The sequence below is a fragment of the Ylistrum balloti genome, unplaced genomic scaffold, assembly GCF_031769215.1.
Source record: "Ylistrum balloti isolate Yb309-2 unplaced genomic scaffold, AGI_CSIRO_Ybal_v1 Utg370536, whole genome shotgun sequence".
Lineage (NCBI taxonomy): Eukaryota > Metazoa > Mollusca > Bivalvia > Pectinida > Pectinidae > Ylistrum > Ylistrum balloti.
In genome coordinates this window covers 173,805-200,532 of record NW_026782341.1, presented here as the reverse complement: position 1 = coordinate 200,532, position 26,728 = coordinate 173,805, and the positions used below count along the sequence as shown (strand labels likewise).

General features: G+C 33.5%; 2 protein-coding genes across 2 annotated transcripts; one reads left to right on the top strand and one right to left on the bottom strand.

Annotated features, from left to right (window-relative positions):
• Positions 1–216: 216 nt before the first annotated feature.
• On the bottom strand, positions 217–14,080 carry LOC132555988 (X-linked retinitis pigmentosa GTPase regulator-like). Its single transcript, XM_060220375.1, has 17 exons — positions 14,050–14,080; positions 10,785–10,910; positions 9,682–9,774; positions 9,049–9,111; positions 8,407–8,568; positions 8,043–8,192; positions 7,757–7,906; positions 7,063–7,215; positions 6,347–6,471; positions 5,342–5,545; positions 4,568–4,715; positions 3,605–3,732; positions 2,793–2,909; positions 2,412–2,465; positions 1,975–2,146; positions 768–1,514; positions 217–368 (listed from the first exon to the last, which is right to left on the bottom strand). Exons 1-17 carry the CDS (start codon positions 14,078–14,080, stop codon positions 217–219), a joined length of 2,775 nt encoding a protein of 924 aa, XP_060076358.1.
• A 3,091-nt stretch (positions 14,081–17,171) lies between these two features.
• On the top strand, positions 17,172–22,656 carry LOC132555989 (enoyl-CoA hydratase EchA19-like). The gene is made up of 7 exons (XM_060220376.1): positions 17,172–17,254; positions 17,942–18,115; positions 18,801–18,901; positions 19,973–20,117; positions 20,499–20,648; positions 21,856–22,029; positions 22,319–22,656. Exons 1-7 carry the CDS (start codon positions 17,179–17,181, stop codon positions 22,396–22,398), a joined length of 900 nt encoding a protein of 299 aa, XP_060076359.1. The 5' UTR covers positions 17,172–17,178; the 3' UTR covers positions 22,399–22,656.
• Positions 22,657–26,728: the final 4,072 nt, after the last annotated feature.

The following is a 26,728-nucleotide window of genomic DNA, read 5'->3' as shown; positions in this document are numbered from 1 at the left end:
CTAATTCAGATGTGAATATTTAGCTTCTAGGCATTACGACAATTTATCATGAAAGTCTGATAAAACTTTATCAATAACATAGCAAAAAAAATCGACAATTTGATCAAGCAATAACAATTAGTTTGTTTTATAAATGTGTTTGTTTTTATTCAAATAACATTAAAAAGTATCTCCCAAAATTCAATAAAGTATATCTTACATTTTATCACAAAGGAATTATTGAACTAGCATATATGCATTTAGTCTAAAAATCTGAGAAAGTACCTCTTTTTTGTCTTCATCCTTTTCTTCATCTTTACCCTTCTTTCCTTTTTTATCTTTCTCCTTTTTATCCTTTTCTTTATTTTTCTTGTCTTTCTCCTTTTTATCTGAACAATTGAAATAAGAGCATTTATTTCAATAATGGACAATATATCACTACAGCTTTACAATAGGCAGAATCAACGCAAATGAAACTACAGTATTTATCCCATGAGCAAAGGGGTACAACTACAAAATTTTGACCATTCATACAGGTAGGGCTTATTGCAGAACAATGGAAATCATTTTTTCTGAATTATAATAGACATAGCCTGCTGAAATATGAGTGATATTTATTTTCTACAGACAGTTGGTCTAATTCTCTAAACACTAAGTTTTCCTGACTTCATTTAGCACCAAAACAAATTCTGAACTTTTGAACTTCAAAAATATTTACCATTCACACTTTACAAATCAAATTAAACATTTTTTTTGAATGATAGAAATCCTTATGAACACTTTCAAACCTTTCTTCTTGTCCTCATCCTCTACTTCTTCCTTTTCTTCTTCATCTTCTTTATCATCTTCCTCTTCGTCTTTCCCTTTCTTTTTGTCTTTTTTCTTATCTTTATCCTTGTCTTTTTTCTTCTCCTCTTTTTCTTTCTTTTTGTCTTCTTTTTCCTTCTTTTTATCCTTCTTGTCTTTTTTGTCATCCTTGGCTTTGGCTTCTTCTTGTTCTTCTTCCTCATCATCATCTTCTTCATCTTCTCCTTTCTTCTTTTCCTTGTCTTTACCTTTATCTTTTTTGTCCTTTTCTTTTTTATCCTTTCCTTTGTCTTTCTTATCCTTTTTCTCCTCTTTTTCAGCTTTAGCACCTTCTGTTTCTTCTAACTCATCCTCTTCCTCCCCATCTTCTTCAGCGTCCTTATCTTTACCCTTTTTCTTGTCTTTGTCTTTTGCTTTTTCTTTCTTCTTTTCTTTCTCCTTTTTCTTTTCTTCTTCTTTCTCTTTTTTCTTCTCCTCCTTCTCCTTTTTCTTATCTTCTTTTTCTTTTTTCTTATCTTCTTTTTCCTTCTTTTTATCTTTTTTCTCATCTTTTTTCTCATCTTTTTTCTCCTCCTCTTTTGGTGTCTTAGTTTTTACGACTTTTTTCACCATCTCCTCTTCTTCTTCCTCTTCTTCCTCATCATCTTCATCTTCTTCCTCCTCTTCATCTTCTGAATCAGTCAAACCAGTTGGTCTACGTCTAAACACATTAAATCCTGATGACTTTTCTACAAAAGATAAAAGATTAAGAAAAATTAAAGAAAAATCCAAGAAATTGTTATTAAGTCTTATGACAGATGGAAAGCCTTTTTTTTATTATTTCTTTTTAAATGAATTGGAGAAGTATTGGAAGACACTCTTTATCCACATTATCAGCTGTTGTTAAGCTGGATTCTATTCAAATTTTTAAACAGTAATATATAAAAAAGAAAAAAGATAAAATATTTGAAAACCTTCTCAACTTTATGTCTCAATTAATCTAACAAAAGGCAAAATGAAATAAAATACTGAAATACTTGAAAAAAAAATAAGAAAACTTTTGTTTAACAATAGTTCAAATTTTTTCAGTTAAACTGAAAGCAAGAAGTCAAGTTTCTCTCATTCGATATGTTTATTTTCAAAGCATCAATTTATCTACAATTTTGATTCGAGCCTCAAAATAATGAAAAATATCAGATGAAAGTGCACCTTTTTTCTTTTTCTTTTCCTCTTTCTTTGGTGTGGGTGGTAAAACTTTGAGCGGTTTCACCTCTTCTTCCTCCTCTTCTGATTCTTCTTCCTCTGACTCCTCTTCTTCTTCATCGTCTTCCAGCTTGGGTGGAGGCTTTCGTGGCTGTGGCTGGGGAGCTGACGGTAAACTCTACAACAGATATCAGACAGTTGCTTAATCACATTATTTATCTAACTATAAGTTGATGCCGTCTCTGAAAGACAGAAGTGCTCATCATATTGGTGGAAAAACAGAATCAGAAACTATTTCTGTTTTACTGGGATCTGTGTTTTGTATCTGTAAAATCTTTTTTAAGGACTTGATTTAATTTGTAATGGAGCAAAGCTGCAGGAAACTGAATACTGATTTCTACCTTAATCCTGTACAATTAAAAAAAGCCATTTGAAAAACCAACCCTTGGATTTTTCTTAGGTGTTCCCTCTTCCTCAGACTTCCCTGATGCTTCTCCCTGAAAATGACAATGACAAACTAAATTATTTTGCATCTTATCTAAAACCAAAGTTTATTTCACAGTTTTCATATAAAAAATTACATTTTCCAGAAGTATGCAGCGTTAGACATACATCTTCATGACAGAACAAGTACCAGATGCAGGTTTCAGAACAGTCTGTAGAGCATCAGATGAACGCAACTGCATGTTCTATCAGGAAAATCAAAGACTATATAGACAGAAAGCCACCAGTTACCAAGGAGATTTTGCCTAGGACTTTGTCCTGTAAAGAAAGACATCTTCAATCTTGAAAAGATTTTAAGAAATATTCTCTGTTAGACTTACTCCATCATCTTTCTTCAGCCCTCTGGGGCGTGGAGAAGGTTTCGGTGATTGTTTAGGGGAAGCCTTTGGTGAGGGCTTAGGTAAAGCCCTTGTATTGTTGTTGTTTTGATGAGCTTTCTGAAAAACAAATTATTCAATTTAATTATTTCTTTATATATATGAAAAAACAAAACCGAAGATGTGTTTATGAAACACTATGCCCTTGGTTACAACAAATTCTGAAGTGGGACATTAAAACTGTACTGTGTAAGGTTATGTGCTATGCGCTCACAAATTTGAGAAACATTTATGCCTTCATTGTTGTAATGATTTTTTCTTACTTTCAAAAGTAGGTCAAAGGTCACAGTCAAGGTCACAAGGTCAAAATTTTTAGTATCACCGAAAGGTATTGTCACAAGGAACACACATGTCAAATATGAAAGTCCTACCTGTTATGGTGCAATTGTTGTGGCCAATGTTGAATATTTTTAAATGAAGGTCAATGTTCACAACCAAGGTCACTTCTATCTATGAATTTGTTTATTGCCTATTATCTCTTTGCAAATTATCAATTATATTCTATGGGTGGTATACCTAACCAAAACCTGGAGGTCCTGGTGTGGGACAGAAATTCTACAGGTAAGGAATACTCCTGAGGTACACAGTGAACAAGACAGTAACAAATCCACAGGAATTTTCATCTGTACACTCAGGTGGAAAATATTGCGATGAAATAACAACAAGATTACATCTAAAACCGTTTGGATTGATGATCTTCATTACATACATCAGACCTCTGTTTTTAAGCCATCAAACAATTCCGACGATCTTACCTCTATTTTATCGATGTGGTTAAGTGTTGATTCATTCCTCGTTGTTGAGGCCTTCGTTATCATCTCCTCTTCTGCTTCTTCCTCACTCTCCTCTTCCTCTGATGATTCCATTGGTTTAGGTACTGGCCCTGTAAAACAAGTACGTTATTTAATAAGCCCAGGGGTCCAACACATTACACGTTACTCAAAGTCAGGGAGTGGGCTTATTACATTACAATGAAATACTGTAAATCATTTACACTTAACAAATATTTTATTTCACAAACTTACCTCCGAAGATATGTTCACAAATACATGATTTCATGAACGATGGTCTAAAAATGACTTTAATTTCCCGAATGATGGGCTATTAGATACATGGACGCTGATATTGGTAACTGAATCAGCATGGACGTCATCAAGAATAATTTCTGTACAAAATTTCATGAGGAATTTTAATTCAATACTGATTACCTTTGCATATTAACATGAAAGCAAATTCCTCACAAAATATAAGTGATTTGCAATGACATCAAATTATAATTTTGATGAGAAAATATTTATTATGGGTGGGCTTATTATCAGGCATAGTCTAACTGCCACAGTACTTATAATATCTCCATACTGGGTTATAAACAAACTGCCAACTTTGTGTTCATATCTATTATTTACTGGCAAACTTCATAGTCCTTTTTCATATTGAGGGTAGGTAATAACATCGTTAAAAATTGAATTAAATCTTTAAAATTCTTAATATTTCAATTCCACATTTCACAGTATATCAATGTAAATAAATTGTTTTTTTTTAAAACATTGATTTCTTAGATGAAAGATTTTATAAACCCTGCAAAATCATCCAAGAACATTTAGTTCCAGAAATTAGTAATTTTGATAAGCTATGATTAATGTTATGCTCATTTATTGAATTTAGTTCATGACTTTTATTCATAATGACTGAAAAATCATTATTTCAAATACACTTACTTTTGATGACTTGTGTAGAGCTAAGAGGAGCAGAGGCACGGACAGCAGGGTTAGGCTTTTTGACAGGTGGAGGTACTGTGTGGTGAAGGGATGATCCGGCTGGCTTGCCATTGGCTAATGATGGAAGTGTACGATTCATGGATGCTGTCTGTTAAAAAAAGAGAAATAATCAAATAATTGTGTGATTTATAACTCAACGTTTAAAATATTTTCTTTATATCAGTGCACAATGATGGCAAAATGATTTAAAGTGATCCGATATAAAATGAAAGAAAACAAGAACTGTTGTCTTGCAGCATACTCATAGCCCCCATCTCCAAAAGGGGAGGTAATTCAACCTGATATAGATAAAACATGTCTTCAGTGTATAAGGATAAGAGCCAGCAAGTATCAATGAATTCAATATAGTACATTGCTGTGTCTACAGAGGGATGGACAGATGGACGACAATATGATCCTGTTACATCTCTCCTAACTTTGTTGTTGGGTAGTATAATAACTTGATTTCAATGAAAATCATGTAAAAGACATCAGTAATTTTCTTTCTTTACAAAATTTCTTCTTCAATTATGAAGAAAAAGACTCAATCAGCCATTCACTTTGCATTCTCAATGCATCACAAAAATGAATTTTGATACTAGGTAAAGGACATTTCTGTTTGAAAAAATTTACTGAACTGCCTATGTTATACATTCTAGCAACCTCTTACGATACAGATTGCACCGCTCTTCCATAAATCTGTAACAGTTATGTAAACATTAACATCACACTGACCCTGTTTAGTGTTTCTCGCCGTCGCTGTCTGGCTGGAAAACTTCCTTCTAGGTCTATAGACCCATCTGGTTTAATGGAATTATTTAATTTATTTTTTGTCATCTCTAAGTCATTTAATGTTGCATCTTCGTCATCACTTTCATTCATTTCATCTTGCGTTTTTTTGTGTGCTCTTGCGATCATGTGACATCCTCCGCAGGTAACCTAGCAACAAGACATTTTTAAATATTGAAAAAATATTTCATCTTCAAAGAAATAAATAAAAGACTACATACCTTTAAAATGTGAGAAAATGTCACAGCCCTGTTTATGAACCAGAACAGTATTCTGTTTCCAGCATCAAGGCATGTAAAGAGTTTATGTAACACAGATTCAAACCTGGGACCTCTATCTTACTTTTCTGATGCTAAACTAATCAAACTAAAGAGAAGTTCTCTCAGTATATGGTTGTTATTACTTTACCTTTTACATTAGGATTATAATTATTCATAGTGCGGCAAAACATCTTCATTTACAACAGTTGTCAGTTGGCAGCTGGTCAAGGACATTCATTTTAACTTCATTTCAGCATGTAGCAAACTACAGACTCAATATCGGTACCCTTGGCCTCTTTGATATTATGAAAAAGTTGTTTAAAAGATTTTTAACATTTTTGGACCCTGTGACCTTGAAAGTGATTCAAGGTCATGCATTTGATTTAACTTGGTAGCCCTTCACCCTAGCATGTTACTGGCCATGTCTGGTAATTAAATGTTGATGAGAAATTCTAAATACACTAATTGCTGTGAATTTTCATGGCCATATTTAAAGTTGGCATGTAACTCTTTCAATAATGGTTCCATTGTTTTATTTTTCCCCCAGTGAGTGTCTAGATCTCCTGTCAGATGATACTGCCCTTGTTTGCCTAGACATCAATAATATCATGAAACAACAAACAGAAAAGTAAACAAAAAGATGAAGTATGAAATTAAGATATAAATAATACCAAATATAACATAGACTTACATTTTCAACAATGAATTTTTTGAATCTATCCACTCTCGTAGCAGTAAACATGTTTGACATTGTGTCTTGACCAAGACCAAGCTTGCCATGTCGGCCATCTCCAAAGGTGTACAGTTGATGCTTCTCTACAAAACAAAACATACAGTCAATGAAACACCCAGTAGCATGCAGCAACACAAACTATCATACAGGAACACACAGTAACATACAGAAACATTTAAAACACACTGTTCAGACCCTACTACATATCTTGTATTGCAATATTTTCTAACAGTGTTTTTATAGTTACTGCATACAAAGCATTTCCTTTACATGGAAATGGACCTTAACACAGGTCCTAATATATAACTTAAGTCAGTGTGGAAAATATAGGTCACAGTAACCTACAAAGCAAGTGGAAGTGGAAAATGTAGGTCAGTGACCTATATTTCATATGATCAATGAAGTAACACTAAATGCAGCCCAAGATGTCACAAAGAGAGACAACAGACTGGAAGAAAAAGTAAACACTGTCTGATCTCTCCATCTAAGTGGGTTGGACACATAATTATTGTTTTCTTTAAAAAACACCTTTATATGTACACATGTTAACAATTGTATATAAATTTTTGTATAGCATTGATAAAAAAATCGCACTTTCAAAATTCGATTTTTTTCTCATTTTCAGGAAAAATAACTGAATGAATTTGTTTTGCTGCCATAACATGTTTGTTTACCAGATATGACGGCTGTGTGGTTCTCCCCACAGACGGTGTACAGGACCTTGAACCTGAGGTTGACCAGTTGAGGCTTGAACTCTTGTAAAACCCTGTTGCCTTGACCAAGCTGACCGTTAGTGCCGTCACCAAATGAGTACAAATTTCCTTTCACTGACGACAAAGATGAAAAAAAGCAAAATGAAAAAATCACCCCCAAGATAGAAATGGATATTTTGAACATTTCGACTTACACCACAATATTTTATGTTATGAAGTCAAAGCAAAACTCAGATTCAATTCTATAAACAAAAGCACAAAACTGACTTTTGATCCTTGTCTTGTTCCACATTTCCACACATATATATTCAACAGAGCATTAGGGAGGGGGCAATAGCTTCAAAGATCGTTAAAGAAATCTTGTTTCTTATCAAATACATAAGATATATTTTTTCTTCAATTATATAGGGAGCAATTGTCTGAAATTGTTTTGTCCACACAAAATACTTCTTATTTTCACGCTATACTTGCAAAAGGATGAAACATTTCATTGTACACAGTAACTCTAACAATAAATTTGAAAATTACCCATCTCTAACGAGAAAAAACAGACAGATTTCGGCATCAGTTTTGAAATAAGCCATAAGATATAACCCAATGTATCGTATACTGTAATTTACAGATATAACACATACAGCACACCAACAACACTAACCTGTGAGCACCACTGTGTGTGAACCACCACATGTCACCATCTTTACTTTCTCTGGCATGGTGACTTTTGTTGGGACGTCAGCCCCTTTGTTTTCACCGAGACCAAGCTTTCCTCCATCTTTCTCCCCAAACATATACAGGTCACCTGTCACTGTATTATAAAATCATAAATTCAGATTTTCATACCAAAAGTTTGCAGAAGTAATAATATCAAAATGATATTACTATGGCAACGAGTGATGTACAAGTATGTTACTTGTAACGCAATCCTAAAGGATTTATCTTACCTGTAACCATGGCTGTGTGGTAGTACCCACATGCTATACAGATGACTTCACTGTCGACATCTAACAGAGTAGGTTTATGACACTCATCTTCATCCCCTAATCCCAGCTGTCCTTCGCTGCCTCCGCCCCACACATACACCTCACCCTCACCTACAAACAAACATTGACCAATATAAAAACTATCTATTTAATTTCCGCATTTTTTTTCCAAACGGGGCCTTTATAATTCTCAACTATCAATAAGATGTGTACTTTTGCAAATTCCGTATTTAATCATTAATATTGCTGTAGAAATTAACTTTTAACTGAGTAGTTAATATGTAGTCTATAGATTAACAAAACTTATCATTTTTCAAATACTTACGGGTAAGAAGTACTGTGTGGTCAGCACCAGCAGCCAACATTTTGATTTTCATCGGCTCAAGTCCCTTGACCTCTACTGGGTCAGAACTGCTGTTGACTGAATCATCGTTTACTCCAAGCTGCCCTTCACCGTTGTTTCCAAATGAGTATATTTTTCCGCTCTCTGTTACACAGAATTGAATAAGTATTTTCTACTTGACTACCACATCAATAAATAATTAAATAACAGCACTCAGTTACAACTACTTTCATAATATTGACTCTTTTCCAAAAAACAATTCTTTCCACATTTCTTGGCAATAAATATGTTGCGACATTACCATAGAATGAGATAAGGAGTAAGAACATGGACAATTTTAGATCTTCCATCAGCATGACAAAAAAAATCTTTTCTCAGATATTTGTGAAAAATATCCAAATTAAATGATAAACAGATATTTACATTTATTTTCATTTCGTATATTTATCAAACTTGTCACAGATTTTTTTACAGCCTACCTTGTCAGTGTCTCTGTAACACTAAACCTTTAAGACTACTTTCATAAATCTCAGATGAAATGAAACTTTGTTAAGATTGTATATGTATATAGACTTGACCACAGGTCACTAATAAAACGAACCAACCTGAAGAAAGGTTACTTACTTGTGCCTATAACAGTATGACTACGTCCACAGGCTACATGCTCAGCTTTCTCATGTTTAAGCTCTGAAAATATACACATTTCATGATCCAAGATCACACACATCATTTAGATATGAAACACTTACAAAAACAATATTAAAAAAAAAAAAATCAAAATAACCCAGCATAGTTTCAACAAAGATGTAAAGTATAATATGATTTATTTTCCTTGATATTTCTTAATGCAGGGAATTTCAAAAATTATTATCAAACCAGAGTGAATATTTTTCTGAAAGTTATTTTCCTTTACACAAAAATAGGTATTTTCTGTTTATTTTTCTCTTTCAAAATACGTTATATATGTGTATATATCATCTGCAGAGTTTTTGTACCTAACAAGTAGCAGTGTTGATACCAGAATAATTTCCTTAAAATATGGGGTATCAATTTGACATATCTTTAAAAAAAATAAGCTATAAAGGGTATACTGATACATTTAAGTAAATATATTTCATTTAAGAATTTAATATAACATCCAGCTCTTCACTTCTTCTTCAACAAAGGTTATCCAAAGTTATAGGAGGATGAACATGTAATAAAGGAGAAACATTTCAAATTTTCTAATCAAGGAGATTGATATGTGGACAAGCTTACTTTTGACACAAGTGGGTTTGAGCATTGTGGTGGTGTTACCAATTCCCAGCTGGCCCCAGTCATTGAGCCCGAAGGTAAACACACGCCCACTCTCTGTAACAAACAAAAAAACATTCAAATCACTGTTCTAAAATATACTCATGCTAATTTCAGTTTCTGTTGGTCATTTATATAACAATTATCTATATGTTCACATATTATCTACTAGACAATAATCGTATATTTCCAAGCATGGTGTAGACCTGTAAAGAAACCTCTCCATTATACAGGAGCTATAAAATCCATCCATATTGTCAATCAACCCTACAATCCACTATATAAATTAGGATACAGCTTTTTAACATTTTTTTTCAGTTAATTATTGAAGACTGTAGCATCAACTGTAATATTCAACCAACACCCACAATTCAAATGTAAAATACAAATCTATCTAAACTTATCTTCTTGTTTTAACTTTCAACCTAAAATTGTTCAAATTTTCTATTTCATACAAAATGTACATTTTCAAAACGTTGTGCAAAAGAAAATCTCTCCTACCTTAATTTATTTATCTTTGCCGAGATATTTATAACCTTATTATCATTAAAGAAAAGACAAAAAAAAAAAACAGAAAAGAAGAACTACAACACTTGGGATCCACCTGAAAACAAATAAACGTAAATGTGCTACTACATATATATCTACACTTACTGGACGTTGATTTTCGCAACATTTTCCCCTATTGGAGTTTTTCCCCGTTGGCCTCATATATTTATCATTCCAAGTTTGATAAGAAATATACAGGTAGGAAGTTTATTATAATTGGACTGAACCACCACAGTACCCTATAGCACATGGCCTGACAAAAACACATTCTGTACCTACAGCATCTAATTCTACTTTAATTTACAGCTCACCTGTTGAATGTGTTCCATCTTCCAACCTGATCAAAACTATTTTAATGTATTGTTGGAGTAAGTCATAAATTATATTCAGGTAGATTTTTATTTCACAATCACACTTTACAAAACTCATATACATGTACACTTCCAGGTATAAAGCTCAAAATTGAATTGTTTCAGGCAAAAAAAACACATGCATATTATTTTTTTCCCTATTATTACCTGCAATAAGAACAGTATGTTCATCTCCACATGCGACTTGTAAGACTTTGTCATTTTTCACCCAGAATTTACTTGGGCTGTTTTCTGCAAATCTACTTTTACCAAATGTAAACACGGCACCGGTCTCTGAAGAAGAGAAAAAAACAGAAATAACCACAGAAGTTGATACAAGGTATACATGCATTACTAATACATCTGATTGTAAAGTAATACAATCATACTAAATATTACCAACAAGATTTTTTTCATAACTGCTGTTTTTGATACTCTTGATTATGATGAATATCTCGTGTTAAAATCAGTGATTTTTAGGACTCAAATATTTAAGTCCTGGACTTAATGTTTTCTGTTGGACTGAAATTTAGAAAACCCACAATATGTCTTTGTAACTAAACATATCAATATTTTGGAAATGATGCAACGGACTCACCTGAAAAAATCCTACAAAAATTACTGAAGATATTGACAAAGACTTAAAGCATTTGTTGTCTTGGTGCTTTAATTAATGATGAATCTAAATGCATTGATCCTGAATGATAACCTTAGGTTTAACATTCAAGTATATATCAGTATATGCCTAAAGTTTACATGTGACTATTTACAATGTTAAATTTATCCACTCAGAGTTTCTTGTTTTTTATATAAATTTAACTGTGATTTTAACATACAATTTCTTGCTTGAACCTGTTACCAATTACAATGTATTCCATTTCTTGTTTTTAATTGAATGCCTACATGTTAATTCTGATACAGAGATAACTTTTATCACCAGCTACCCCATGAAATAGAACACGAAAACATGGAATGTTACTACAGGCTAAATCATCTCACAAATAAGTATGCATGCATGTACATGAAATGAAATTCTGCTCCAATACCATAAATTTTTTGTATTAAGTCTAAACATTAAATAACTAAAACAAATTTATTTTCTGGCAACAAAAATGATAAATTATTTTGAATGTTTTAGTCTGATGTTCTACACAGTAAATTGTGAAACAAAGATTAAGTTTAAATTCAAAATTTTTTTTTTTTGAATAATAATAAAAATTGATTTCATAAAATCAGGGGAAAAAAAATGAAATTTCAATAGATGTTATTGATTTTTCATGCCCATTAATTTTTAAATGTAAATGTTGATTGTAGACCAACAGTGTACCTTGTGTAAATTGAGATACTATTACATAGCAGACCACTGTGTTAATTAGATAGAAAGGATGGCATGACTATGAATTATTTACCTGATCAATACTCCATACATTTAAGTACAGCATTGAATCAGTAGTTCTGCTGTACGTAACAGTTAGAGATCATGATCAGTATCTGTTACATTTGTACTTCTGCAACCAATCTTGGTTTTGGGGAAATATATCCTTTTCTGGAAAGGGGGATATTGAGGGGTAATTTCCTTGTTCTTATTTTTGTTTTGTAAATGGAAGCAAAAGGGAAATATGCATATTGGTATCTTGTACATTGAAGTATTGCTCTATACATAGACAAAATACTAATGCATATCAAAATTTCCAATAATGTCCTTGCTTTACAGTCATGTATGTGTAGAGCTTACTTCAATAATATGATTTATTTATGATTAATTTTGAAACATAACAATTATTTCTGTGTGAATGGTTTAAACTATTCTACATGTGTTTCTTGTTTTGACTTCTAAAATCCAAAGCATGTAGACAGAAAAGTTCTATTTTTTGTCCTAGTGACTTTCAATTTGTAGCTGATACCAATTGAACATGTGGTCAGACAAAATGAAACCTAGCAATAACACCAATTTCAGGTATTTCAGAAATAGCAACATCTGGGTCTGAAACCACACCAAAAAAGTGTGTGGGCGGAATAAAAAATAGTACAAAAAATAAGTGACAATTACTAAAATGTTGTCAGTTTGCTGTCACTATTTAGAATAAATAACGCATAGTGAAAAGATGTTGGGAGATTATGACCCTTGACTTTTCTCATGTACTGTTTGTAAATAAACCTGAAACATCAACCCATAGAGGTACTTTCAATAAATTTTGTAGGCATGTCCTGAACACCTATTCCAAAAATTCTGTTGATTCCCAGTACTAAGAGATGTACCTAGCTGGTGCTCAAAATTTGAGTGAGTCCTCAGACAAAGCATGAGTCTGTGTTTCAAATATTTTAGTTCCAAAAATCACTGTGATATGCAAAAGGGAAAGAGTCAGTAACTCAATCTGCAAAGCCTGTATAGATTCTGGTGAAAAAATAAACTTTTTATTATTCAACAATGTTTGCAATTCAACATAAGTCCATGAAGTGTTTTTAATATAATCCTTCTCAAGAGAACAAATATTGACTTGGATGATGGAGGAAAATCAATGAGGGAAAACCAACATGCCATCGACAGGCAAACAATGTTAACTAACTCCACAATCAGTGCATCTCGACTGGAAAGACAAATAATAAAATACCGGTCCAATAAGGCTTCCCCTGGCTTCTGCACCAGATACTAGGCATTTTGATATTGAGATGTTTGGTGTATCTGTTTTCAAAAAGTTTTAGTTATCTGTATGTACATATAGGAGTCAGCGGACATGCAGACTAAAATGATATTACAGAATTGTCAATAGAAAATGAATCTGTACCTATACATTTACAACGCAGGGTTCTTACTTGGATGCAATGCATTTGAGGGATGGGTACATGCTTTTATTGTTGTTGGAGGCTACTGACTGAAGCCTTGGAAGTCTATGTGGAGCACTGTTGATGATTTTCTTGTCAAGCATTTTTTTATTGGTATGTCTTTTATTTACTTTGCGAAAACCATTGCAATAATGTTGGTATTTCAATTTAATGTAGTCATTCTATAGTACACGGTTCTGAACATTGTACATTCTAGGCCTATAAATGATCAGTGTTATCTTAACTACAGACACACAACACCTGTAGAATCTATCTGAGAAAGGCATTTCATGATACTTAGAGACAATTTCATACATTTCTGATCAGGTCATATAGTACATAATTTATAACAGGCATTATGAGAGATGCATTCTTTAAGATGAAGAAACTCCCAATTTCGTATCAGTTACCGCGGTTTTTCAAACAAAATATTGTCCAATGTCAATTTCTGCAGAAGAAAAATGCATTAGTTCATTGTTCCGTGTTGTTTAAGTTGAATTTCTTCTATTTCATTTGTAATCAGGAATGTTTGCAGCCTTAGATGTGATCAACAATACCAAACGACATACCAATATAATAAACTGAAGAAATACGACATGCACAGACTTACCTGGAATGTCAGAGTCGTCTCCGGCCGCCATGTTGTTTTCCTGCACAACATTAGAAAATACCCGGATGTAAGGTGCTCCTTTTCCGGATTTGGAAGCACGTGTTTTTGTTTATAAATATCGCCCGCTTGAGGTTTGCTTGGTAACGGAACTAAACCACTTTGTTGAGCCCGATTTCATTTTATACTTTAACCATATCCCACATCCACTACAAAAATAAATCATAGAATTCATTTGATAAAATATCAATTGCAAATTAAAGTGTTAAAAAAACCTTTGATAGACTACGTATCATCAGGGACGTCCCTGGTATCATGCCACCTTTTCACAAAGATTCCCCAGCGTTCGCCGTATTTTATATTCATTTACATCCATTAGTGTTTTGAAGCAAATTATGTTTAAATTAAATCACAAATAGTACACATACCGTAGTTTTCGTTTTGTTTTTGTTTTTTTGGGTTTTTTGGTGGGGGGGGGAGAGGGGGGAAGGGGGCGGCGAGAGAGGGCGGGAGGTTCACAGCTAGTCAATGCAGAATATCATTAGTCACATAAAGTCTTGTTGGGAAATTTATTTTACTCAGCTGAAGTAAACCATTATAAAAAGTTAGCTGCTACGTCCTGAATTAAATATGCGAGAGTTAGCATTAAGTGCTGTTCTAAGTATTTCAAGAGTCACTGTAGAGGCCACTTAATGATAAAAAAATGCTTCAGTTTTTAACATTCCCGTAGTGTTACCGTTGTCCGTCATTGCCACGGTTATAATTATGTTTCAGCCCGTTTTAAAAAAATGTTGTAATTTGTTTGGTAGTTGTATAATGATAATATGCATGCCAAAATTTGATTTGGTTTCAGTCAATGAAGTTTTCCAGAGTTTTAAGGGGGGGAAAGGTTTAACACCAATATCGGAGAGTCTGGCATACACCAGGGATTATTTTTTTTATTGAATTATGATGACAGAACGCCATCAGTTTTTATTTAGATTTCTTACCGTAGTTATAGTGTGCTGACTGAATTTCTGTTTCACTTCCTGAGTTCATGGGTTCACTTCTTAACCACAAGGGTTTGGCATGTCCCTGTGCTCTTAACAAAGCCACAAAGCCTAAATACAAAACAGACCCAATTCGTTTAAATACGTTTTAACTCTGCCCCCGTTTGAGTGTCAAATCTATGGATATTGAAATAATGGCTTTGAAGGTCATGATTTCGTTGGTATCATCGTTTTTTAGTCAAAACCTTTTATTCGATTGTTTTACGCATGGACCATTTTCAAAGCTTTAGATATAAGGTTGCTCACAAGATATCATCACACTTTTGTGGAGTTTAGAGACGACATGCGTCAAATGGTAATTAAAGGCTCAGACTTGGGTCCATGGTGGCTGGGAACTTTGCTCTTCAAAAATATCAAGGAATCCTTTTATTACGACCTGTTGCGATGTCCATCAAATAACACTTGTTATTACTGCATTCTGTAAGTTAAAGGGGCATCATACTATCCAAGTACGAGTTCTGTGTCGGGCTTAGAGTTATCTTCCCCTGTGTTCCAAGTAGGTTATTGCAGCAGCTTAGCACACTTTATGTCAGCAGTTTTCCGAGGGGATGTTAAAATTAGGTACATGTATGATTGGATCCTTGTGAAAGATGCATTTTTTCAGCATGATATTTTGTACAGTTAATTACTTTGAGAGATATACCAAGAGGAGGAATCTTAGAAATAAAGAGACTTTTTAATTTCCTTACCAAGTGAAAAACATTTCTTTAAAAAGCTTCCGTTGTTGATTTTTCACTTTGCTTTTTTCCTGGTGCATTACCGTTGCACATATATATATCTTCAGAGAAATAAATATAAGAGGGTCATATATATCCAGATACCTATTTCATTTGGTTTCTGTTCAGGTAAATTAATCATTGCTGTCGTTTTAATTATAAACTAAATAAAACTTTCTATCAAGAAACATATTAAATATTCCCATTCTTTTTATTATTATTATTGCCCAGGACATATATAAACATATAAATACTGCCGGGGTTGGGCCCCCAGATTCAGTATCTGAACAAATATGTCCTCGTATAAGAGGGCTCTCATTCAACATCCTTTTATTTGTTTATCCATTCATCCATCATTTATTCATCCATTCACTCTAAGAATACGCTCATTTGATATTTCTGCTGTACGTTTTTTTTCATTCATTCCTTCTGTAATTCATTCATGCTGTAGTTCATTCATTCATTTGTTCTGTAGTTCATTCATTCTATAATTCATTCGTTCATTCTGTAATCCATTCATTTAGTAATTCATTCTTCATTCTGTTATTCATTCATTCAATTTGTAATTAACTCATTCATTCTGTCACTCAATCAATATGTGGTTCATCATTCAATTATTTACAATTAGTTTTGTTTACAACAAATTCTACATTTGTAAAAACATCATCACTTGCTGTCACAAGAGGAGACAGATACCGAGGGAAAAAAACCTCCCAAACAGGCCAATCGGACACCGGATACCCACCCATACAGCCACAGACATTATACATAAATTGCTTCAAAAGGGGAAAGAACCATTTTGGCAGGAATTAGTATTCCTTTATTTTCCTAAGGGTCTATGTTATTCAAATACTGTTCAAAATCACCCCATTTATTCTGGAAGAGTAGTAATGATCTATTTTTCTCCCAAATGTACTTTTCTAATTTCATGGTTTTTGCAAAAATAATTCCACATGTTCTAAAATTTGGAATAGAATCTTTCAAGCGTGAGTAATATATGTGATATTTCATTAAAATTAAAAAATGGTTTAATAATTGCCCATACTTTGGACCAGCCAGAAGAATATCTGCATCTGTAAAGTTGTACTATGGATGTCTGCCATCACATTCAGTATACCATAAATTAAACTCTTCCAGTAATCTCCGTACATGATAGCAATGGACAAAGATATGTTCTAAAGTTTCTGTTTCCCGATTACAGAATGTTAAAAAAATACTCCCATTCACAAGGAAATATAGAATAAATCAATATTAGATATATTGTGATATTCCGGAAGGTTTTACCGATTTCTAACTTAGTTAGTACTTGTTTGTACTTTCGCTTTGACTGCTCCGTACATGGTTAGACAGTTAGTGTTGCGTACGTTATGCTGGGGAAACGATTGATCTGTTACATCAGCTCCTCAATGTCTAGAACGTCTCGGCGATTTGTTTCTGATAGAGGTATTTACATCGTTTTAAAAATCGAACAGGTATGTATGTATCAAAGTAAAAGGAATTCGGTGTAAAAGATTGTGTAGGTCACCTGAACCACAGGGGCTCGGTTCCGGGATTTTACTTCACGTATGACATCATTGAATAACCACAACACAAAAAAAAATCCAGTATTTATACACATTTTAAAACCTTATAATAATTGGGGGTATCGAGCCCATGTGACCTGAATACCTATATCAGGGACATATAATACAGAGTCCACCTGGATTAGAATCTCGCAATTTCTCGTGAAAATACCGCGGGGTCTTTTGTTTTAAAAAGAAAATAAAAATGAAACGTGAAACAAGCATTTTTTTTATTTGGCCAAAGTTTGAATATTGATCATGATCAAGTATAATACTTCAATTTGGGATTGTTTATTATTTTTAACAGCAGTGCATACAACTAAATTTTAATTACATATGTAGTTAGAAAAAACGCCCAATATAATACACCAGGCACGTAGATTACAGCTAGACTCTGTTAACCTTGTTAAACGTATACTTGTACAATATTTATAAATAAGCCACATAAACCAGTTTGTTTTTACACTATATAAAAACATCATTCTTTTGTCTCGTAGCATCACAAGTCTTTGTACCTTTGTCATTTTGTCCTTGTTTTCCTCCATTAATACTATACATTCCCATGCAGCCAATGATACAGTGAGAGTGGAGGTTCTCAGAGACAAGCATGTTCGTCTGATAGAGATTGAACGTCCACATGTAAGAAATGCAGTGGACCCACCCACAGCCAAGGCTCTGTACACAGCCTTCCGTGAATTTGATGAGGACAAGGAATCTTATGTTGCTGTGTTACATGGGACAGGTAATTGTATTGTCATCCTCAAAATGTTACTTTCCATGAGAAATTCATGAAGTATATGCTTTGTAAGAAAAGATGTATTTTGAAATACTCTTTTCCTGTCACACTCAGTCACTCCATCCCTCACTATCTTCTTCTCTCCTACACTCTCCCTCCCTCTCACACACTCATTCATTCTCTCACCCTCTCACACTAAATCACTTGCTCTCTCATCACCACTCTCCTTTTCTCACACCCACTCTCTCTTACTCACTTCCTCTTACTCACTTGACTCACTCTATTAACCTGTCTAATCTGACACCCTGTGAAACACTACATATTGGTTAGATTAACCTGCCTAATTTGACACCCTGATGTACACAACATATTGGTCAAATTAACCTGTGTAATCAGACATCATGTAGTTCGCAACATATTGGCCAGACAAACCTCTCTTATCTGACACCCTATGAATACTGGAATTATCTGGTTCTGATTGGGCAGGATGGAAGAGTAATGAAATTCTTGATGAAATTCTTGACAACTAAAATGTTTGTCTACAAAAAAAAGATATTTGTGGGAAAATAAAGGAATTTTATTGTAAGTTAATTGTAAACTTTACGATGGACATAAATTGACTTTACCATATATTATAATTTTCATAAATTAGGACATGTACACATGTAGTTCCTGTGTTTTGTTGTCCTAGGTGGACATTTTTGTGCTGGCTATGACTTGAAAGCATTCTCAAAAACTGATGGTACAGAAAGTGGCATAGAACATCCAGAAGTGTCAGATATGGGGCCCATGGCAAGTATCTTCTTGTATCTATTGTTTTTATTCTGCAATAAGCCCATGCTCGCTAATAAGCCCACCTATTTAGATTGCGGTTCTGTTGATATACAAACCATTTTTACATTATGATTTTGTAATAAATCTACTCCTTGACTTTGAATCCAAGAAGGATGAAACAGCTATATGATGCAGTTTAATTTGTTATTTGACTCTACTGTATTTAATTCTAATTTATGTTTGTATTTTTTTTGTGGCTGTTGTCTTAACGTCAGAGAAATATTACACTGTTAATACTACTTCAACGTTGTTTATACAGACCTGTTTAATTTTCTAATGTTATTCTTCTAGCAATTGCTAATTTGTTTATTATGATAAATAATTTATGCATAATCATATTCCTACTGGGTTCACATATCAAAAGCATAGATCATTAGCTGTTGAATATTTGATATGTATAATTTTGGTTATCATAAATTTTCAAAATTAAATGATGGATAAAATTTTCAAACTTGGTAGGCTTTCATCCTGACTTTCTAGAATAAAATGACACACATTTCTTGGATATGGCAGATGTTGTTAATCTATCTGTAGTCAGTTAATCATATAAATAAAATTTGGTCGGGGTTAAAATTGTTCCAAATTTAGACCATTCTAACTTTGTTTCTTTCTTTTCCCAATCATTTTGTTTCTTTATTTTTACTCCAAATGTTTCTGGTTCCCAACCTCATATTGTACCAGCGTCATCTTTAAACTATTTCTTCTGTATTATGTCCCTTTCATCTTCTCCTTCAATTCTTTGTACTTTTTTGTTTTTTGTTAATCATATATTTACTTATCTTTTTAATGTCATATCTAATCCTTGCTTAATTTCTGGTTTTCTTGATATTTTTTTATCTGTCTGTCAATCGATGACTCGGCTTTTCTTTTAAGACAAGTACAGAGAAGATAAAATTAAAAATGCAATTTTCCAATTATTTTCCTTTTTCATTCATACAATTTATGCATACAAAAGCCAAAGCAGTTTTTTCAAGAAATAGTTGAAGAAATTTTTTTAAAATAAACACAATATCTACCCATATATTGTAGGGTCCGACCCGCCTCGAACTTTCTAAACCAGTGATTGCTGCTGTTTCTGGATATGCTGTAGCTGGAGGTTTAGAACTTGCTCTTATGTGTGACCTACGTGTTGTTGAAGAGTCTGCCATTATGGGTGTCTTCTGTCGCAGATTTGGTAAGTTAAGTGACATCATGGCACATGCAGAAGGTGTCACCAATATGTAAAGTGGCTAGAATGATAACAAGTTTCTAATTAAAGATACGCAGCTGAATTACAGGTGTGTATTTAAATTAGTATTTACTTAAAAACATATCTAAAGGTCATTATTTATTTCAATGCCTCCTCTAGGAATTGAAATTAGTGCCTCTCGTCTAAACCTTGCACTTAACCAATGGCGCCAAGTGGAATTCTCTCTAGCTGAGTGGTATTTTATAAATGACAATTTCATGGGTCTCATATCATAGGCGAGTTATTTACAGGTGTGTTTCATCACATCTCCGTTTAAATTCAAAATATAAGGTGTACTTGGCATTGCTTGGTATTCTGTTATTACAGGTGTACCACTGTTAGATGGAGGAGCGGTTCGACTTCCTTATCTCATTGGATTGTCCCGAGCAATGGACCTTATACTGACCGGGCGACCAGTGGGTGCACAAGAGGCCCTCAATATGGGACTGGCCAACAGAGTGGTCCCTACTGGTACAGGTAAACTAAAATACTGTAAACTTATCATCAGGCAAAAAAAAACCCGAATGTCTTTGTTTCTGGTTTCGGCCTGAAAAAATTAAGGTTGATTGATCAAGATTTTTTTTTCAAAATAATATTTGTTTAATTTTGAGACTTCTCAGGTACCACATAATAAGGGCTTTATTGTCACGTGTGTGTGTATCACAATCTGTCAGAATATTTATGCTGTTTGATTTTTGCCTGTATTTTCAAATTGTCAAATTATTGTCTCTTTATTTGTTGAATATATCGTTTTCAAAGCATTTTAACATTAAGTATTATTCAAAGTATGCATGTGATAATTTGATAACTACACAATTTTTTTTTACACCAACCATTATGATAAACTAACGACCCAGTTACTTTTGATGGTCAGGGTACCGTCATCGTCATTAAAAGTGTGGAGAGATTGTTTAATATCGGTGTTTGTAGATATACATCATTTGTATGTCAGGGTACTGGTACTTGTGAGGATTGCCAGCAAACAAAACATGAACAAAATCATTGCAGTGATTATTTTTTTAAAATTGATAAATTAGAGTTGGTAGCAAAAAATAGGAGTGGTCAGATCCCCCCCACCCTTATTTTTTGGCCTAAGTACAGCTGCTATAGATGTTACAGAAACCTGTGTTAAAAACAAAAGTAACTAGTGTTCCTTTATTTAGCTGTGATATGTGATGGAAAGATGAATATGATGTGTATCGTTATATTACCTATTTACATGTTGGAGCATATTTTTGCTGTTCACAAATGCACTAAATTTTTATCTTATTAATTTCACTTCATCTATCCAGCTTTTTTGACAAATGTAGCTAGACTATTTCAAATTCATTGATTTTCATGGGGGCGTAATTCTCTTATAAACAGTTAAAATTTTCAATACCGTTTTTTTTTTAGTACCAACACAATTGAGTAAGGGAAATTATTGAACCAAAGAAAAACAGAAAGTTTAGCCTTATGACAATAAATTATTTTGCAGTATTCATCAAAATAAATATTAATTTTACTAAAATTTCATTTGTACATACATCTTCCAAATTCATACATTTTGTGTTTTATTCCATTGAGAGAGAGTTTGTCCTGTTATTATCACTTTTTGTTTTATATCACATTTTTTCTCTGTTAATGATATTAAAAGGAGACAATTCTAAAACTGTTTAAATATTGCCTTATTTTTACATCACAGTCCTTGATGAAGCCATCAACCTTGCTGCAAACATAGCACAATTTCCTCAGAAATGTATGAGAACGGATAGGCTGTCTGCACTCCACAGTATGTATGCTGCCAAAAGTCTGAAAGAGGCATTAAATCACGAGTTCTCTCATGGTATCAAGGTCATTCAAGGAGAAAGTCTTCCAGGTAAAATTGAAAAACATATTTTCAAAATACTTACAGGAGTTTACTTCATTTATGCAGCATTAAACCTATGCTAGTGATATTGAAGTCTAAAAATACGAGTCTCACCTTTTACTCCTATCCCAATCTGAGGAATCTTACACATGTAATAGGAGTTACCCTGTACATGATAAGCGAAAGGCATTTTTTCTTCAACAAAGTATTTTCAGTATGATTTATTATACATTTTTTCATTAGATATGGTTGATATGTTGCACATGAGAAGATAGAAAGGATATTTTATGTTTGACAGGGGCAAAGTCATTTGCAGAAGGAACAGGTAGACATGGCAAATTCCCAAGTTCCAAGTCAGACCCACCATCAAAGTTATGAGGATATATGCACTACGTAATTTACTGTAAACCAGCATTCATCTGTGTGTGATTTCCATTCGCAGATTAAGGATGGAAAGAAATTTGTGAAAGATAATTATAACAAAGATGGATAGTAATAATAAACACCTATTTTAGTATACTATAGTCTTTTTAAGAAAAGTTAATTACTGTGAACTTGTGAAGTTGTCTACCGAGATATCTTCAACAGGTATAGTGACAACCCACGAGAGATAAAATAAAATCAGGAAAGTTCAAATTTTGTTTACTGAAGTTTTTTTCTGGTCATATGATGCAGTCCTTGTCTTCAAATAATGAAGGTTTTTCTTTAAGCTTCTTCATTAGAATCATGAAACCTGGGATCATAATTTTTGCATATAAATGCAGATTTATGGACAAACGTGCATTATGTATTTAACACACTGCTCAAAGGAAACAAGCTATTCCTTGAAACATAGCAAATTTTCTCTTTTCCTTATTTTGTGAAGATCTTTTCTTCATAATCCATCCTTATGTTCTAGGGATTATGATCACTTTCACTCTCAGTACCCCTGGAACTTTTAATGGCAAAACTGAAGGTTATATGTGTGGAACATTGTGGATAAGACAAGAGGACTAGCATGATTCTTTGAAGTACATCAAACGCATCTGGAGGTCACATAAGGGAATGTTGTACTGGTTTGAAAGTCTCCTTTGTAATCTTCAAAGAAGCGTATCAGTCTGTGATTGGTCGGTTTTTTCCTCCTGAATTCCACTCTGGCCAATCAAATCACATGTACTTCGCTTGCAAATTGAATTTTGCAATGAGATCTTGCAATGGCGCACAAAATGGAAGTGATTATAACCACTGGAATGTGTGGAATATTCAGAATCAAGCATTAGTATTCAAGATAAGCTGCTGCATATACAAGTATGTGTTCCCTTTCAGCCAGAGACGTATATATCACATATATATACGTCTCTGTTTCAGCTATACTCGGTGTGTGGTCATTTAAAGAGCCAGATCCACTCCGTTATAGATATTTTTTTTCATATTTTAATGACTGGAAATGTTGTTTTATACTAATAGATAATATATAAATAAAGACTTGTATAAAGTTTCGAAATTGAAATTGAAAGGGTACCGGAGATATCGGTGCCGGAATTAGTATCATTAATCAACACCGGGATATGAATATTGATGAGGAAAAGTCACGTGGTACGTTCAAACTCGATCAGAACCAAAACAAAAATGGAGGAAGAGGTGAGTAGAACATCCATGTGACATCGCTTGTAAAGCGATTTTACCAATAAATGATTTGTTTTTAAATTCAGTTCGGTCACAGCATTCCATCTTTCCGCTTGCTCGCCTTCGATATATCACGGTCTCGCGCCATCTCTCTTCTTTTCACCTCTGAGTCCGTCAAAACACGTTTCCTTCCGCTTTCCTCGCACGCTTTCTACCATGTTGAAAGACGGCAGCTTTATTTTCAGTTCTTTGCGCATGCGTCAGAGGGCAGGGCTTCCCGCATAATTTATAAATTAGCACTGAGTCGTTTCGAATTCTTTTTTAAAACTATTTATTACGTTAGATTGGTAGCGATTTACTTTAAAATTGTGGTATTACAGGGTTAGTCAGAAGTTTTGCTACCCGAGAAAAATAGAAAATCATGATTTTTTTAATATAAAATAATATCGGTCGAGGAATGGGCCTGGCTATTTAAGCTTTCTCCATCCATATACGAATTGTTTCCCTTGGTTTAAAAAAATATTTAGGATGAATTAGTTATTGATCAGAAACACGACTGGAACTTTATTTTAAAATATTAATGTAATGATGTAGATGTGTGGCCAGATAAATCTCAATTATCCTTACTAATGTTTTCACTGACCTTGTCCTTTGATCTATAACCTTGAAAAAAGAACGAATTTATTTTGATAATGAGTAGTTTTGAAATGATGACATTTTAATGAAAGGTGAAGATGAATGACAAAACTAAAATATGAATCAGACGCAAATTTTGTAATATTAATACAGACAACGCAAAAAGTGTGACTGCTTTATCGATACTTAAAATGAATAATACGATAAATAATGTAAATCACTTATATTTCGCGTGGGATTTATTTTCGCGTTAATACGCGAGAAGAATTGATCGCGAACTTAAATCATGCTTGATGACATCCATGCTGATTCGGTTACCGATATCACAATCTATATATGTCTAATAACTCATCATGCGGAAAATTAAAGTCATTTCTAGATCACAAGGTTCGCGAAAAAATGTATTCGTGAATTTTTCTGAAGAGGAAATTCGTGAAATAAAAGTACTCGCGAAATACAAGTGATTTTCAGTAATTCCCACATTCTGAAGTCTCCACTTTGGCAGTGATGAATATCATTATGAAAGGGAAAAATCAAAATCTCTCTAAACTGTCTTATTATCAATTTAAATATAAATAAGAAAATTGATTTGTAACGAAAGAGATGGCAAATCTTTACTTTAAAGTCAGATACAATACTAACTGAGACATATATTTGAAATAAAGTGTTAATATTTTGGTAACTATGGTAACAGTCTGAAAGCAAGAAGATTCACAACTTCCTAACATAACATTGTAGGAAAGACTCACAAGTGAGTGGCAACTTTCACTACAAATTTAGTATCTGATACAGAATAGCAAAATCAATTCATCTATAGTACACGTGTCTCACTCTTCATGAATGATGAGTTTTTAATGAAACATGACAAACCGAGGTGATACCTTTTTTTAGAAAACGACGTCTTAACAAAAGTTATGGCCAACAACACAGGTATTTGGCACGAGTTCTCGACCAGTGGTCAATATACATGTATCATAGTTTGGACAGTGGGTCAGGAGAATTCGTGCCAAAATCCCTGCGGCAAACAAGCCCACCTAGCTACATATCGAGGTACAAAACTTGATTTTATTCAGTGTGTAACAGTTATTCCATGAAATCGTTCCATTCAAATCTAAACGATGTTGTCAGATATAAGTTTTTCTCCATTAAAATATATCTCGTGCATTGACAACAAAGAAAACGCTAACGCAATCTTTATTTCTTAAATTGAAACACAAATTCACACTTGAACAAAATACGGACAAAAGAAAGCTTTACAAGGAGACCCATGAAAAAAGTACAAGGAGAATAAGACCGGATGCTCTGGAAGAGTGCTTCATCGACGACACCTGTCATGTAAATCTTTGTCAGTCAAGTAAGTAATGTCACGTTCTCAAATGAGAACAAAGTAAACTAAAACAGAACCACAAACATGTGAGCAACAAACACACCCAGTTTCATATCGCACATAGAAATAGCATATTTCTCGGTGAGATCATTATAACGACAGTAAACCATCATCAACCTTCACACCTCGAAACCCTGCCTTGTGAGCTTGTTTGCCAGCTGTCATAAGCAGTCGGGCTAGAATTAAAGCACACACTCCCGTATAAACAACAGCGTTAGGACACGTAACAGAAAATTTAAAAGAAACTGGTCACTTTTATAGACAGAATGTTAATATTTACCTACTTTTAGCTTCTGTTTTAAGCTATCTTAAGCGACGGATCACAATTTACGAAAAAAAAAACACCCCAAAATTAATCGATTAATTCTTCATTGTATCCTATTAGATTACATTGATGAAATGACGATAGGTAATTAACGAGAGCTAGATAGTAGAAAACAGAGAATTTGAAAAAGTTGGAGTGTAACTTGGGTTGCCAAACTTCACAAAAAAACAAATGTACGTAAACAAACCGATTACGTCTAAATTTTAGACAAAACTTTCAATGCTTTTTCAATATTCACCGTTATTATCTTATGTTAAGGGGAAAGTATGCATGTTTTTTATACCTCTTCTGAAGATATGATAATGAATTTCGGTTAGTCTCGTCTTAAAACATGCATTTCCAAGCACATTTTTGCAGACCTGTATGTAGTGGTCAGGGAATTCGAGTCTGGATATTTCTTTGTGTGGATTGTATCCGTTGATCGAAATCTTTGCTGTTAGTATGTATTCTTGTGTACAATTTACACATTTGAAATCCATAACGACTTGTCGGGGTGGCAAACAGAGATTCAGATTTACTTAATTAAATAAGAATTTCTTCATAAATATAGGAGACACAATAATGTGTTAGATGATTATATTTCGTTTGGATGGCAGCCAAATCGTTGCTGTTCCCTGTCTGTTTGAGGATTTTATTCGACAAATTTTCTTGATCTGCCATTACTGATAAACAGTTTAGACAGGAAGGAAACAAAAATAAACAAAAACCATCCCATTAAATTCTCCAGCATTGTTCTGTAAAATGGAAATTCGATC